The sequence below is a fragment of the Taeniopygia guttata genome, chromosome 30 (assembly GCF_048771995.1).
Source record: "Taeniopygia guttata chromosome 30, bTaeGut7.mat, whole genome shotgun sequence".
Taxonomy (NCBI): Eukaryota; Metazoa; Chordata; class Aves; order Passeriformes; family Estrildidae; genus Taeniopygia; species Taeniopygia guttata.
Window position 1 is genome coordinate 1,049,938 of NC_133055.1, and position 13,753 is coordinate 1,063,690.

The 13,753-nt window shown below is 38.0% G+C and overlaps 1 protein-coding gene across 6 annotated transcripts in view; it reads left to right on the top strand.

The window, feature by feature from the left end:
- Positions 1 to 13,753, top strand: part of CAMSAP3 (calmodulin regulated spectrin associated protein family member 3) — a 52,933-nt gene that overhangs the window by 5,009 nt on the left and 34,171 nt on the right. For 5 of the 6 annotated variants that reach the window (XM_072920024.1, XM_072920023.1, XM_072920020.1 and 2 more), the window contains exons 2-8: positions 823 to 1,133; positions 3,506 to 3,640; positions 3,728 to 3,841; positions 7,992 to 8,024; positions 11,544 to 11,591; positions 12,341 to 12,479; positions 13,251 to 13,390. In XM_072920024.1, the coding sequence (XP_072776125.1) occupies positions 823 to 1,133; positions 3,506 to 3,640; positions 3,728 to 3,841; positions 7,992 to 8,024; positions 11,544 to 11,591; positions 12,341 to 12,479; positions 13,251 to 13,390 (920 nt within the window). The remainder of the gene's footprint in view (positions 1 to 822; positions 1,134 to 3,505; positions 3,641 to 3,727; positions 3,842 to 7,991; positions 8,025 to 11,543; positions 11,592 to 12,340; positions 12,480 to 13,250; positions 13,391 to 13,753) is intronic. The other variant, XM_072920025.1, reaches the window with a different exon arrangement.

The following is a 13,753-nucleotide window of genomic DNA, read 5'->3' on the forward strand; positions in this document are numbered from 1 at the left end:
CCCTTTATTTTCCATTTTTGACCCACTTTTTCCCATTTATTCCCCATTTCACCATTTCCTTTTTCCCAACTTTAACCCATTTTTAACCCTTTCTTTCCCATTTTAACCCTTTCTTTCCCATTTTAACCCCTTATTTCCTTGTTTTTAACCCTTTCTTTCCCATTTTTAACCCATTTTTCCCCAAACTCCCCATTTTTCACCCCAAACCCCATTTCTCCCCCCCAGCCAACGTCCCCGAGGAGCTGCGGGACCCCTTTTACACCGACCCTCTTTAACCCTTTCTTTCCCATTTTTAACCCAATTTTCCACTTTTAGACTGTTTTTTTCCAACTTTAACCCATTTTTAACCCTTTATTTCCAATTTTAACCCTTTATTTCCTATTTTTGGCCTATTTAGTCCCATTTTAACCCTTTCTTTCCCATTGCTTAACCCAAATTTCCACTTTTTACTAGTTTTCCTAATTTTAACCCTTTATTTTCAATTTTAACCCTTTATTTCCCATTTTAACCCTTTCTTTCTCATTTTAACCAATTTTTAACCCTTTCATTTCCATTTTAACCCTTTATTCCCCATTTTTAACCCCTTATTTCCTTGTTTTTAACCCTTTCTATCCCATTTTTAACCCTTTCTTTCCCATTTTAACACTTTCTTTCCAATTTTTAACCCATTTTTAACCCATATTAACCCTTTATTTCCCACTTTTAACCCATTTTAACCTGTTCCTTCCCATTTTTTCCCCATTTTCCCCATTTTTTCCCCATTTTTCCCCATTTTCCCCAAATTCCCCATTTTTCACCCCAAACCCCCTTTTTTCCCCGCAGCCAACGTCCCCGAGGAGCTGCGGGACCCCTTTTACACGGACCAGTACTCCCAGGAGCACCTGAAGCCGCCGGTGGAGCGCCTCCTGCTGGCCGCCGACATCTACTGCAGGGCGTGGCGCCACGCCCTGGCCACGCCCCTCCAGGCCACGCCCCTTCAGGCCACGCCCCTTCAGGCCACGCCCCGCCAGGCCACGCCCCCTCCCCGGGATTTGGGGGCGCTGCTGGAGGCGCTGGAGGGGAGGGGGATCCCCCCGACCCTTCAGGGGGTCCCGGTCAGGGCTGAGGAGCTGCAGCAGAGACCCATCAGCATGGTACTGGGGGAACTGGGAGGGACTGGGGGGGACTGGGAGGGACTGGGATGGACTGGGGGTAACTGGGAGGGACTGGGAGGGATTGAGGGGGACTGGGAGGGGTTTGGGGGGGACTGGGAGGGACTGGGAGGGGTTTGGGGGGGACTGGGAGGGACTGGGAGGGACTGGGAGGGACTGGGAGGGACTGGGAGGGACTGGGAGGGGGTTAGAGGGATACTGGGAGCACTGGGATGGACTGGGAAGGGATTGGGGGGCACTGGGAGGGAGTTAGGGGTATACTGGGAGCACTGGGAGAGGTTTAGGGGGGACTGGGAGGGAGTTAGAGGGATACTGGGAGGGACTGGGATGGAACTTGGAGGGGTTTGGGGGGGACTGGAATGGATTGGGAGGGACTGGGAGGGGGTTAGAGGGATACTGGGAGCACTGGGAGGGGTTTGGGTGGGACTGGAAAGGGGTTTGGGGGCACTGGGAGAGGTTTGGGGGGCACTGGGAGGGACTGGAATGGACTGGGAGGTTACTGGGAGCACTGAGAGGGGTTTGGGGGGGACTGGGGGGGACTGGAAGAGGTTTAGGGGAAACTGGGATGGACTGGGAGGGACTGGGGGTAACTGGGAGGGACTGGGAGGCATTTGGGGGGGACTGGAATGGACTGGTAGGGAACTGGGAGGGCGTTAGGGGGATACTGGGAACACTGGGAGGGGTTTGGGTGGGACTGGAAAGGGGTTTGGGGGCACTGGGAGGGGTTTGGGGGGCACTGGGAGGGACTGGGATGGACTGGTTTATACTGGGAGGGGTTTGGGGATAACTGGGAAGGGATTGGGGGAGACTGGGATGGACTGGGAGGGACTGGGAGGGAGTTAACGGGATACTGGGAGCACTGGGAGGCGTTTGGGGGTTACTGGGAGGGAACTGGAGGGACTGGGAGGATACTGGGAGCACTGGGAGGATACTGGGACTTACTGGGAGCCGCCTGAGCCCCCCCCCCTCATTAATCTCATTAATTCTCAGCCGCTTTAATTGGCCGTTAATTGGCTCAGGCCAATCCCATTAACCCTCCCCGCCCTGTGGCCACGCCCCCTTTTCAGTAACCACGCCCCCTGTTGATTGGCCACGCCCACTCCTGGTTGGCCACGCCCACTCGTGATTGGCCACGCCCACTCTTGCTTGGCCACGCCCACTCCTGGTTGGCCACGCCCACTCCGAGGGTCCCGGAAGGGCGGGGGAGGCCCCGGGACCCCCCAAAATCCCCCAAATTCCCCCCAAAATCCCCCCAAATTCCCCCAAATTCCCCCAAATTCCTTGGGATTCCCCAAATCCCCCAAACCCTCCCAAAATCTCCCCTAAATCCCCCAAATTCCCCCTAAATCCCCCAAATTCCCCCCAAATCCCCCCAAAATTTCCCCCCTAAACCCCAAATTTTCCCCAAACTCCCCCCAAAATTTCCACCTTAAACCCCAAATTTTCCCCAAACTCCCCCCAAAATTTCCACCTTAAACCCCAAATTTTCCCCAAATTCCCCCCAAAATTTCCCCCCTAAACCCCAAATTTTCCCCAAATTCCCCCCAAATTTTCCCCCTTTTTCCCCAAAACCCCAAATTTTCCCTGCTAAAACCCAAATTATCCCCAAAATTTCCCATCTAACCCCCAAATTTTTCCCAAATTCCCCCCAAAATTTCCCCCCTAAACCCCAAATTTTCCCCAAAACCCCAAATTATCCCCAAATTTTGCCCCAAAACCCCAAATTTTTCCCAAACTCCCCCCAAAATTTCCCATCTAAACCCCAAATTTTCCCCAAATTCCCCCCAAAATTTCCCAGCTAAACCCCAAATTTTTCCCAAATTCCCCCCGGAATTTCCCCCTAAACCCCAAATTTTCCCCAAATGTGCCCAAAATCCCCAAATTTCGCCCCAAAACCCCCAAATTTTCCCCAAACTCCCCCCAAAATTTCCCATCTAAACCCCAAATTTTTCCCAAATTCCCCCCAAAATTTCCCCCTAAACCCCAAAATTTCCCCCAAATTTGCCCAAAATCCCCAAATTTCGCCCCAAAACCCCCAAATTTTTCCCAAATTCCCCCCAAAATTTCCACCTTAAACCCCAAATTTTCCCCAAATTCCCCCCAAAATTTTCCCAAATTCCCCCCAAAATTTTCCCCTAAACCCCAAAATTTCCCCCAAATTTTGCCCCAAAACCCCAATTTTTCCCCAAACTCCCCCCAAAATTTCCCATCTAAACCCCAAATTTTTCCCAAATTCCCCCCAAAATTTTCCCCTAAACCCCAAATATTCCCCCAAATTTGCCCAAAATCCCCAAATTTCGCCCCAAAACCCCAAATTTTCCCAAAATCCCCAATTTTCACCCCAAACCCCCCAGGGCGCCCACCTGGCGCTGATCGATTCCCTCATGACCGCCTTCGTCACCGAGGCCACCCGAAATTTGGGGTCCCCCCCCGGAGCCCCCCCGGGACCCCAAAATTGGGAACCCAAAATTTTGGCCTGGTTGGAAACGGTGAGTTTTGACTTTTTTTTGGGGGGTTTTTGGGGTGAAAAAGGGAAAAAAATGTTAATTTTTGGTGGTTTTTTTTGGTTTTTTTAGGTGAATCGGAAGCTGCAGGAAAGCACCGAACAGGACTCGGGGGGGGCACCCCAAAATTTGGGGAACCCCCAAAATTCGGTCGGTGGCGAAACGGCGCCGGCGGGAGGGAACAAGGTAAGGAAAGGGTTAAAAAAATCACAAAAAATGCCCCCAAAAATTCCTGAAAATGGCTTAAAAATGGCAAAAAAAAAAAAACCAAAAAAAAAACCCCAAAAAATTAAAAATTCCACAAAAAATCCCAAAATATCCACAAAAATATCCCAAAAATTCCACACAAATATCCCAAAACATCCCTAAAAAAAAAAAAAAAATCCATAAAAAATTAAAAATTCCAGGAAAAATCCCAAAATATCCACAAAAATATCCCCAAAAATCCACAAAAATATCCCAAAACATCCCTAAAAAAAAATCAAAAAAAATCTACAAAAAATTAAAAATTCCAGGAAAAATCCCAAAATATCCACAAAAATATCCCAAAAAAACCCTAAAAATGGTTTTTAAAATTGTAAAAAGCAAAAAAAACCAAAAATAAACCCCAACAAAACAACAAAAAAAATTCTGGAAAAAATCCACAAAAAAAATCCAGAAAAAATCACAAAATATCCACAAAAATATCCCAAAAATTCCACAAAAATATCCCGAAACATCCCTAAAAAAAAAATAAAAAAAAAATCCACAAAAAATTAAAAATTCCAGGAAAAATCCCAAAATATCCACAAAAATATCCTAAAAAATGCCTAAAAAAATCGCAAAAAAATCCACAAAAAATTCACAAAAATATCTCCAAAAATCCATAAAAATCCCTAAAAAAATCCACAAAAAAAAATCCCAAAAAATCCATTAAAATCCCAAAAAAATCCACAAAAAAAAATTAGAAAAAAAAAATCCCAAACAAATCCCAGAGAAATCCCCAGAAAAACACCAAAAATTCCTCAAAAATCCATTAAATTCTCCAAAAAAATCCCCCCAAATCCACCAAAAAATCGTACAAATATCCACAAAAACTCTTTTAAAAAACACATAAAATCCCCAAAAAATCAATGAAAAATCCTAAAAAATCCGCAAAAAATAATAAAAAAATCCACAAGAAACCCCAAAAAAATTTCCAAAAAATTATAATAATCCGTGCAAAATTCAAAAAAATTGTCCAAAAATCCCCCCAAAAAATCACAAAAGAATCCACAAAATTCCCAAAAAAATTCTCTGTAAAATTCCAATAAATCCACAAAAAATCCCCCAAAAATCCACTGAAAAATCCTTAAAAATGCATGAAAAATCACCAAAAAATCCACAAAAAATAAAAAAATCCCAAAAAAATCCACAAAAATTGCCAAACAATTACCAAACTTCCCTGAAAAAAAGCTTTAAAATTCCACCAAAAATCCTAAAAAAATCCACAAAAAATCCTAAAAAATCCTAAAAAATCAACAAAAATTGCCAAAAAATTACCAGAACTTCCCCGAAAAAATCCTTAAAATTCCACAAAAAAACCTAAAAACATCCACAAAAAACCCTAAAAAAATCCACAAAAAACCCTAAAAAAATCCGCAAAAAAATCCTAAAAAAAAACCACAAAAAATGCATGAAAAATCAGAGAAAACCCAAAAAAATCCACGAAAAATTAAAAAAAAAATCCCCAAAAATCCTAAAAAAATCACAAAAAAAATCACAAAAATCTCAAAAACATCCCCAAAAAAATCACAAAAAATTGGAGAAATATTCCTTAAAAATGCCAAAAAATCCTTTAAAAAGCACAAAAAAACCCCAAAAAAATTCTCAACAAACCTGAAAAAAATCACAAAAAAATCACCAAAAAATCCCCAAAAAATGCCCAAAAAATCCTAAAAAAATCACACAAAAAAATCACAAAAATCTCAAAGACATCCCCACAAAAATCACAAAAAATTGGACAAATATTCCTTAAAAATGCCCGAAAATCCTAAAAAAAAATCCCAAAATTCCTCAAAAAAATTCTCAACAAACCTGAAGAAAACCACAAAAAAATAACCAAAAATCACCAAAAAATCACAAAAAAACACTAAAAAATTGGAGAAATATTCCTTAAAAATGCCCAAAAATCCTTTAAAAAGCACAAAAAAAACCCCAAAAAAATTCCCAACAAACCTGAAAAAAATCATTAAAAAATCACAAAAAATCCTAAAAAAATCCACAAAAAATCCCCAAAAAAAGCCCAAAAAATCACACAAAAAAATCACAAAAATCTCGAAAACATCCCCAAAAATATCACAAAAAATTGGACAAATATTCCTTAAAAATGCCCGAAAATCCTTTAAAAAACCACAAAAAACTCAAAAAAAAATTCTCAACAAACCTGGAAAAAATAATTTAAAAATCACAAAAAATCACTAAAAAAATCCATAAAAAATCACAAAAAAAATCCCAAAAAATCACAAAAAATTGGACAAATATTCCTTAAAAATGCCCGAAAATCCTTTAAAAAACCACAAAAAACTCAAAAAAAAAATCTCAACAAACCTGAAAAAAAATCACAAAAAAATCACCAAAAAACTCCAAAAAATCACAAAAAACCACTAAAAAATTGGAGAAATATTCCTTAAAAATGCAAAAAAATCCTAAAAAAAAATCACAAAAAACCTCAAAAAAATTTCTCAACAAACCTGAAAAAAACCACAAAAAATCACCAAAAATCACAAAAAAATCACAAAAAATCACCAAAAAATGCCCCAAAAAATCCTAAAAAATCACAAAAAAAATCACAAAAATCTCAAAAACATCCCCATAAAAATCACAAAAAATTGGACAAATATTCCTTAAAAATGCCAAAAAATTCTTTAAAAAATCCCAAAATACCTCAAAAAAAATTCTCAACAAACCTGAAAAAAAAAATCACAAAAAAATCACAAAAAAATCACCAAAAAATCACAGAAAACCATTAAAAATTGGAGAAATATTCCTTAAAAAAGCCAAAAAATCCTTTAAAAAGCACAAAAAAACTCCAAAAAAAATTCTCAACAAACCTGAAAAAAAAACAGTAAAAAATCACCAAAATCTCAAAAACATCCCCATAAAAATCACAAAAAATTGGAGAAATATTCCTTAAAAAAGCCAAAAAATCCTTTAAAAAGCACAAAAAAACCCCCAAAAAATTCTCAACAAACCTGAAAAAAAAACACAAAAAAATCACAAAAAATCCTAAAAAAATCCACAAAAAATGCCCAAAAAATCCTAAAAAAACCACCAAGAAATCACAAAAGTGCCCAAAAAAATCCCCATAAAAATCACAAAAAATCGGAGAAATATTCCTTAAAAATGCCCGAAAATCCTAAAAAAAAATCCCAAAATACCTCAAAAAAAATTCTCAACAAACCTGAAAAAAACCACAAAAAAACCCACCAAAAATCACAAAAACATCCACAAAAAATCACAAAAAATTGGACAAATATTCCTTAAAAATGCCCAAAAATCCTAAAAAAAACCACAAAAAACTCCAAAAAAAATTCTCAACAAACCTGAAAAAAAAACTCAAAAAAACCCACAAAAAAAATCACCAAAAAATCACAAAAAACCACTAAAAAATTGGAGAAATATTCCTTAAAAACGCCAAAAAATCATTTAAAAAGCACAAAAAAAACCCAAAAAAATTCTCAACCAACCTGAAAAAAAAACCACAAAAAAATCACAAAAAATCCTAAAAAAAATCCACAAAAAATCCACAAAAAATGCCCCAAAAAATCCCCAAAAAAAGCCCAAAAAATCCTAAAAAAAATCACACAAAAAAATCACAAAAATCTTGAAAACATCCCCCAAAAAATCACAAAAAAATTGGAGAAATATTCCTTAAAAATGCCCGAAAATCCTTTAAAAAACCACAAAAAACTCCAAAAAAAATTCTCAACAAACCTGAAAAAAAACCAAAAAAATCACAAAAATCACCAAAAAATCACCAAAAAATCACCAAAAAAATCACAAAAAATCACTAAAAATCACTAAAAAATCACAAAAAAAATCACCAAAAAATCACCAGAAAATCACCAAAAAAATCCCAAAAAATCCCCAAAAAATCCCCAAAAAATCCCAAAAAAATCACCAAAAATCCCCAAAAAATCACAAAAAAATCACCAAAAAATCACTAAAAAATCACCAAAAATCACTAAAAACTCACCAAAAAATTTTCCCAAAATCCCAATTTTTTGCCCCAAAAATCCCGATTTCCTTTTCCTCTGTCGCGGCTTTTGGGGTCCCCCCGGATTTTGGGGTCCCCTGACCCCCCGTCTCTCCTCAGTGTCCCACCCGCTGGTACTGGAAGTTGGTGCCCGTAAGTTTGGCCCAAAATCCTCTTTTTTCACCCCAAAAATCCCCCAAATTTCCCCAATTCCCTCCCCCGCCTGCTCCAGCCCGGCCCAAAGTTTTGGGGGGTTGAAAAATCCCCGAAAATTTGGGAGTAACGGGAAATTCCTGCTCGGATTTGGGGGTGCTGAGGGGGGAAAAATGGAAAAAAAATTAAAATAAATGGGAAAAAATTGGAAAAATGGAAAAAAATTGAAAATAAATGGGAAAAAATTGACAAAAAAAGAAAAAAATTTTAAAAATTTAAAAAATGCAAAAAATTCAGAAAAAATTTTTAAAAATTCAAAAAAAATTTAAAAATTAAAAAAATGGAAAATAATCGAGAAAAAGTAAAAAAATCGACAAAAATTTTTAAAGAATTCAAAAAAATCCAAAAAAATTCCAAAAAAAATTCAAAAAATTCAAAAAAATTTCAAAAAAAAACTTCAAAAAAATAAAAAAAATTTAATAATTAAAAAAATGTAAAATAATCAAGAAAAAGTTAAAAAATCCACAAAAATATAAAAAAATTCAGAAAATTCAAAAAAAATCAAAAAAATTAAAAAAAATTTAGAAAATAAAAAAATGTACAATAATGAAGAAAAAGTTAAAAAATCGACAAAAATTTTTTAAAAAATTCAAAATAATTAAAAAAAATTCAAAAAATTCAAAAAAAAAAAAATTTAAAAATTAAAAAAATGGAAAATAATGAAGAAAAAGTAAAAACATCCACAAAAATTAAAAAAAATTCAAAAAATTTAAAGAAAATTCAAAAAAAAATTCAAAAAATTAAAAAAAATTTTTAAAAATTAAAAAAGATGTAAAATAATGAAGAAAAAGTAAAAAATCGACAAAAATTTTTAAAAAAATTCAAAAAATTCAAAAAAATCCCAAAAAATTCAAAAATTAAAAAAATTTAAAAATTAAAAAATATGTAAAATAATCAAGAAAAAGTAAAAAATCGACAAAAATTTAAAAAAATTCAAAAAATTAAAAAAAAATTCAAAAAAATTTCAAAAAAATTCAAAAAATTCAAAAAAATTTTAAAAATTAAAAAAGATGTAAAATAATCAAGAAAAAGTAAAAAAATCCACAAAAATTTTTAAAAAATTAAAAAAATTCAAAAAAATTTCAAAAAAAATTCAAAAAATTAAAAAAAAATTAAAAATTAAAAAAGATGTAAAATAGTCAAGAAAAAGTAAAAAATCGACAAAAAATAAAAAATTCAAAAAATTCAAAAAAATTCCAAAAAAAATTCCAAAAAAAAATTCAAAAAATTTAAAAAAAATTTAAAAATTTAAAAAATGGAAAATAATGAAGAAAAAGTAAAAAAATCCACAAAAATGTAAAAAAAAGTTTAGAAATTGCAGAATTGGAAAGAATTATTGTAAAAAATAAATAAAAAACTGGAAAAAATACCAAAAAATTAAAAAAAATTGGAAACTAAAAAAAAAATAACCTGAAAATTGGAACGGTTTTAGAAAATTGGAGAAAAATCTGGTAAAGTTCAAAACAATTCCAAAAATTGAAAAAAAATTCAGAATTTCTTTTAAAAAATCCAAAAATTGAAATGAAATTTTTTAGAAGTTTTTTTTTTAATCCTGAAAAATTCCAGAAAATTAAAAATTAAAAAAAAAAATTTGGCAAAAAAATTTAAAAATTTGGAAGTAGTTAGAAAATTAAAAAAAAATTCCAAAAATCGAAAGAAATCCAAAAATACTCAAAAATTGGAAAAAATTTTTAAAAAATCCTCCTTAAAAAGTTAAAACAAAATCCAAACATTGAAAATAAGTTTTTGACATAATCATAATTGGAAAATAATTGGAAGAATCCGGAAAAAAATTTAAAATTTCTAAAAAATGAGAAAAAGTGGAAGAAAATAAGAGATAATTGGAAAAATATGGAAAATATCTTGAAAACATTCAAAAAATTGGAAAAAAAAAATTTAAATTATAAAAAATTCGAGTAAATGACTAAAAATCTCAAAAAAAATTTAAAAATTAAAAAAGCAAAAATATTGGAATAAAATTTGGGATAAAAAAATCCCCAAAAAAAGTGGGGAAAAAGTAAAAAAAAAAATCAGAATATTCCATGAAAAATTTCATAACCGTCGAAGAAAATCCCAAAATAATTGGGAAAAATGGTGAAATAATTTTAAAATTTGGGGAAAAAATTACAAAAAATTTAATTAAAATTTAATTAAAAATTTTTAATTTAAAAAAAATTTGAAAAATTGCAAAAAAAAGGCAAAAATTCCTCAAAATTTTGGGGTTTTTGGGCCCCCCCCAGTCCCCCTCCCCCTTTTCCGTGTCTTGCGTCCAACCCTGGGGAGGGGCGGGGCATGCAAATGAGAGGGCGTGGCATGCAAATGAAGCGTGTGGCATGCAAATGAGGGGGCGGGGCTTGTACACCACCACCCCCCTCTTATTTTGGGGCTTTTTTTAGGATTTTGTTGCATTTTTTTGGTATTTTTTTCACTCTCCTCCACAAATTTCATTTTTTTTTTAAATTTTTGGGTTCCCATCCTCATTTTTAGGTTTTTTTTCCTTTTTCCCCTTTAAAATCCTTTTTTCCCCCCTTTTTTTCCATTGTTTGTTGCATATTCCCCCCATTTCTTTCAATTTTTTCCAGATTTTTTTCCCCCAATTTTTCCCAATTTTTTCCCAATTTTTTCCAAATTTTCCCTTCTCCCAATTTTTAGACACCTCCTCTCCAATTTTTTGGATATTTTTTTCCTTTTTTTCTCTCTTTAAACCTCTTTTTTCCCTCCTTTTATCCTCAATTTTTTCCATTTCCCTCCCCTTTTTTCCCCCAATTTTTCCCTTTTTTCCCAAATTTTTATCCCAATTTTTCCCAATTTTTTCCTAAATTTCCCAAATTTTAGGTTCCCCCCTCCAATTTTCAGATTTTTTTCCTTTCTTCTCTCTTTAGAACTTTTTTCCCCTCCTTTTATCCCCAATTTTTTCCATTTTCCCCCTTTTTTTCCAATATTCCAAATTTTCTCCCCATTTTCCCACTAATTTTTCCCAAATTTTCCCTACCCCCCCCATTTTTTTGGCTGCTCTTTCCATTTTTTGGGTCTTTTTTCCTTCTTTTCCCTCTTTAAATCCATTTTCCCTCTTTTTTTTTCCCATTTCTCCCTCAATTTTTCCCTCATTTTCCCCCAATTTTCCTCATTTTTCCCCCATTTTCCCACCGATTTTCCCCAAATTTTCCCTACCCCCCCATTTTTTGGGGCGCTCTTTCCATTTTTGGGGGTCCCCATTTCACTCTTTCCATTTTTTGGGGTCTTTTTTCCTTCTTTTCCCTCTTTAAATCCATTTTCCCTCATTTTTTCCCATTTCTCCCTCATTTTTCCCCATTTTTCCTCATTTTTTCCTCATTTTCCCCAAATTTTCCCTACCCCCCTATTTTTTGGGGCGCTCTTTCCATTTTTGGGGGTCCCCTTTTCATTTTTTGGCTCCCGGGGGGGTTTTTTGGGGACCCCCTGACTCTGTTTTTCCCGCAGCACGCCATCGCCTTCTGTTTGAAAGAATCGGGGAATAAACCTCCGGTGGTAAGGACCCCCCAAAAAAAATTCCAAAATTTGGGGTGGGGGCACCCCCTTTTCCCCTCCTCAGGTACCCCCAGACCCCTCCCCAAAATCCTGGACCCCCCCCAAAAAAAATCCCACCCCAAAACCCAATTTTGGGGCATTTTTAGGGTTTCTTTAGGGGGTTTTTAGTGTGGGACTTCACAAAAATTCTGCCCCCCCAAAAAAAATTTGGGGTCCCCTCCTGTGCATGCGCCTGTTTTTGGGGGGTGGGAGGAATTTGGGGGGATTTTGGGAGATTTTGGGGTCCCAGGGGGGATTTTGGGGTCACATTGACCTTTTTTTAAGGGTTCCCCCCCATTTTGGGAGGGTTTGGGGACCCCCTTTTGATACTTTTAGGGGGTCCCCAACCTTTCCCCGAACTGGGAGGATTTTGGGGACCCCCCGTTTGTAATTTTGGGGTGTTTCCCCCAATTTGAACCTTCCCCCTTTGTTATTTTTGGGGTGATTTTGGGCAATTTTGGGGTCCCCAACCTGAGGCTGCTTTGCGGACCGCACCATTTTCATGTTTGTGGGGGGGGGGTCCTTTTCTACGGGGGGTGGATTTGGGGCTATTTTAGGGGGGATCCTTCCACTTTTAAGGCGGTTTTGGGGATTTTGAAATCTCCTTTTTTTATTTTTTGGGGGAACCCTTCCACTTTGAGGGGTTTTGAGGGGTTTTTGGGATTTTGGGGAATCTCCTTAATTCCCCCCTCACGATTTTTCCCGCCAAGATTCGGTACCGGAAGGACAAAGGAGCCGCTCCGGCGCCCCCCCCATTCCCTCCCGTGAGGGGACTGCAAGATTTGGCCAGCGGGGGCGTCCTGGCGGCCGCCATCCACTTCTACTGCCCCCAATCCCTCCGCCTCGAGGGTAAGGATGGATTTTTTTGGGGGAATTTTAGGAGATTTTGGGGTTTTTGGGGGTTTTTTTGGGGGGGTGGGGGCCTGACGTAGGGATCCGCTAGGGGCGCTGTGGAGCGGTTGGACTGTACCAATCTGAAGAGGGGGGACATGGCGGGGGGGTTCCATAGGGAAATCAGGTGGTACCAAGTGGAGGGTCTCAATGGGGGGGATATTGGGGGGTCTTTGAAAGGTTTTGGGGGGATTTTGGGGGTTTTTGGAAGATTTTGGGGTTTTTCTGGGGGGTCCCATAAAGGGCGGGGGGAGCCCCCGCTAGGGGCGCTGTGGTTGGACTGTACCAATCTGAGATGGGGGGGGGGTTCCATTGGGGGGGACACTGGGGGGTCCATTAAGGGTTTTGGTGGAGATTTTGGGGATTTTGGGATATTTTGGGGTGTTTGGGGGGATTTTGGGAGGTTTTGGGGGGATTTTCCAGGATTCTGGGGGGTTTTGATGGGGGTTTTTGGGGGGATTTTGGGTGATTTGGGGGGGGGGGTTGGGAGATTTTGGGGTATTTTGAGGGGGGTTTAAAAGTTTTGGGGGGATTTAGGGGGTTTCTGGGGGAATTTTTTAAAGATTTTGGAGGGATTTTGGGGAAAATTTGGGACCCTCATGGGAGTATCCCAATGGGGGGATACGGGAAAATCCCATAAAGGGCCACCCCACGGATTTGGGGTTTCCAGGAGGGTTTTTTGGGGTGTAACCCCCTTTTTTTTTTTTTTTTCCCTCTGGAATTTTCTAGAAATCCGTCTCGGGGCACCGCTGGCGCTGCCGGACCGGCTGCACAACCTGGGGCTGGTGCGTGAGTTCGGCGCGCGGCACCTGCGCACGCGCTGCCCGCTGGCCGTGGAGGACCTGCTCTACATGGCGCCCGCCCTCAAGGTGAGAAAATGGGTTAAACTGGGAGAAAATGGGAGAAAATGGGGGAAACTGGGATAATCTGGGATAAACTGGGGCGAACTGGGAGAAATTAGGTGAACTGGGAGGGAATGGAGGCAGTGAGGGCAATGGGACAAGATGGCGGCTGCCCTGAGGGGAAAACTGTGGAGAAATTGGGATAAATTGGGGTAAACTGGGATAAACTGGGACAAAATGGGGAGAAACTGGGGGAAACTGGGAGAAACTGGGAGAAATTAGGTGAACTGGGAGGGAATGGAGGCAATGATGGCAATGGGACAAGATGGCGGCTGCCCTGAGGGGAAAACTGGGGAGAAATTGGGATAAACTGGGGTAAACTGGGATAAA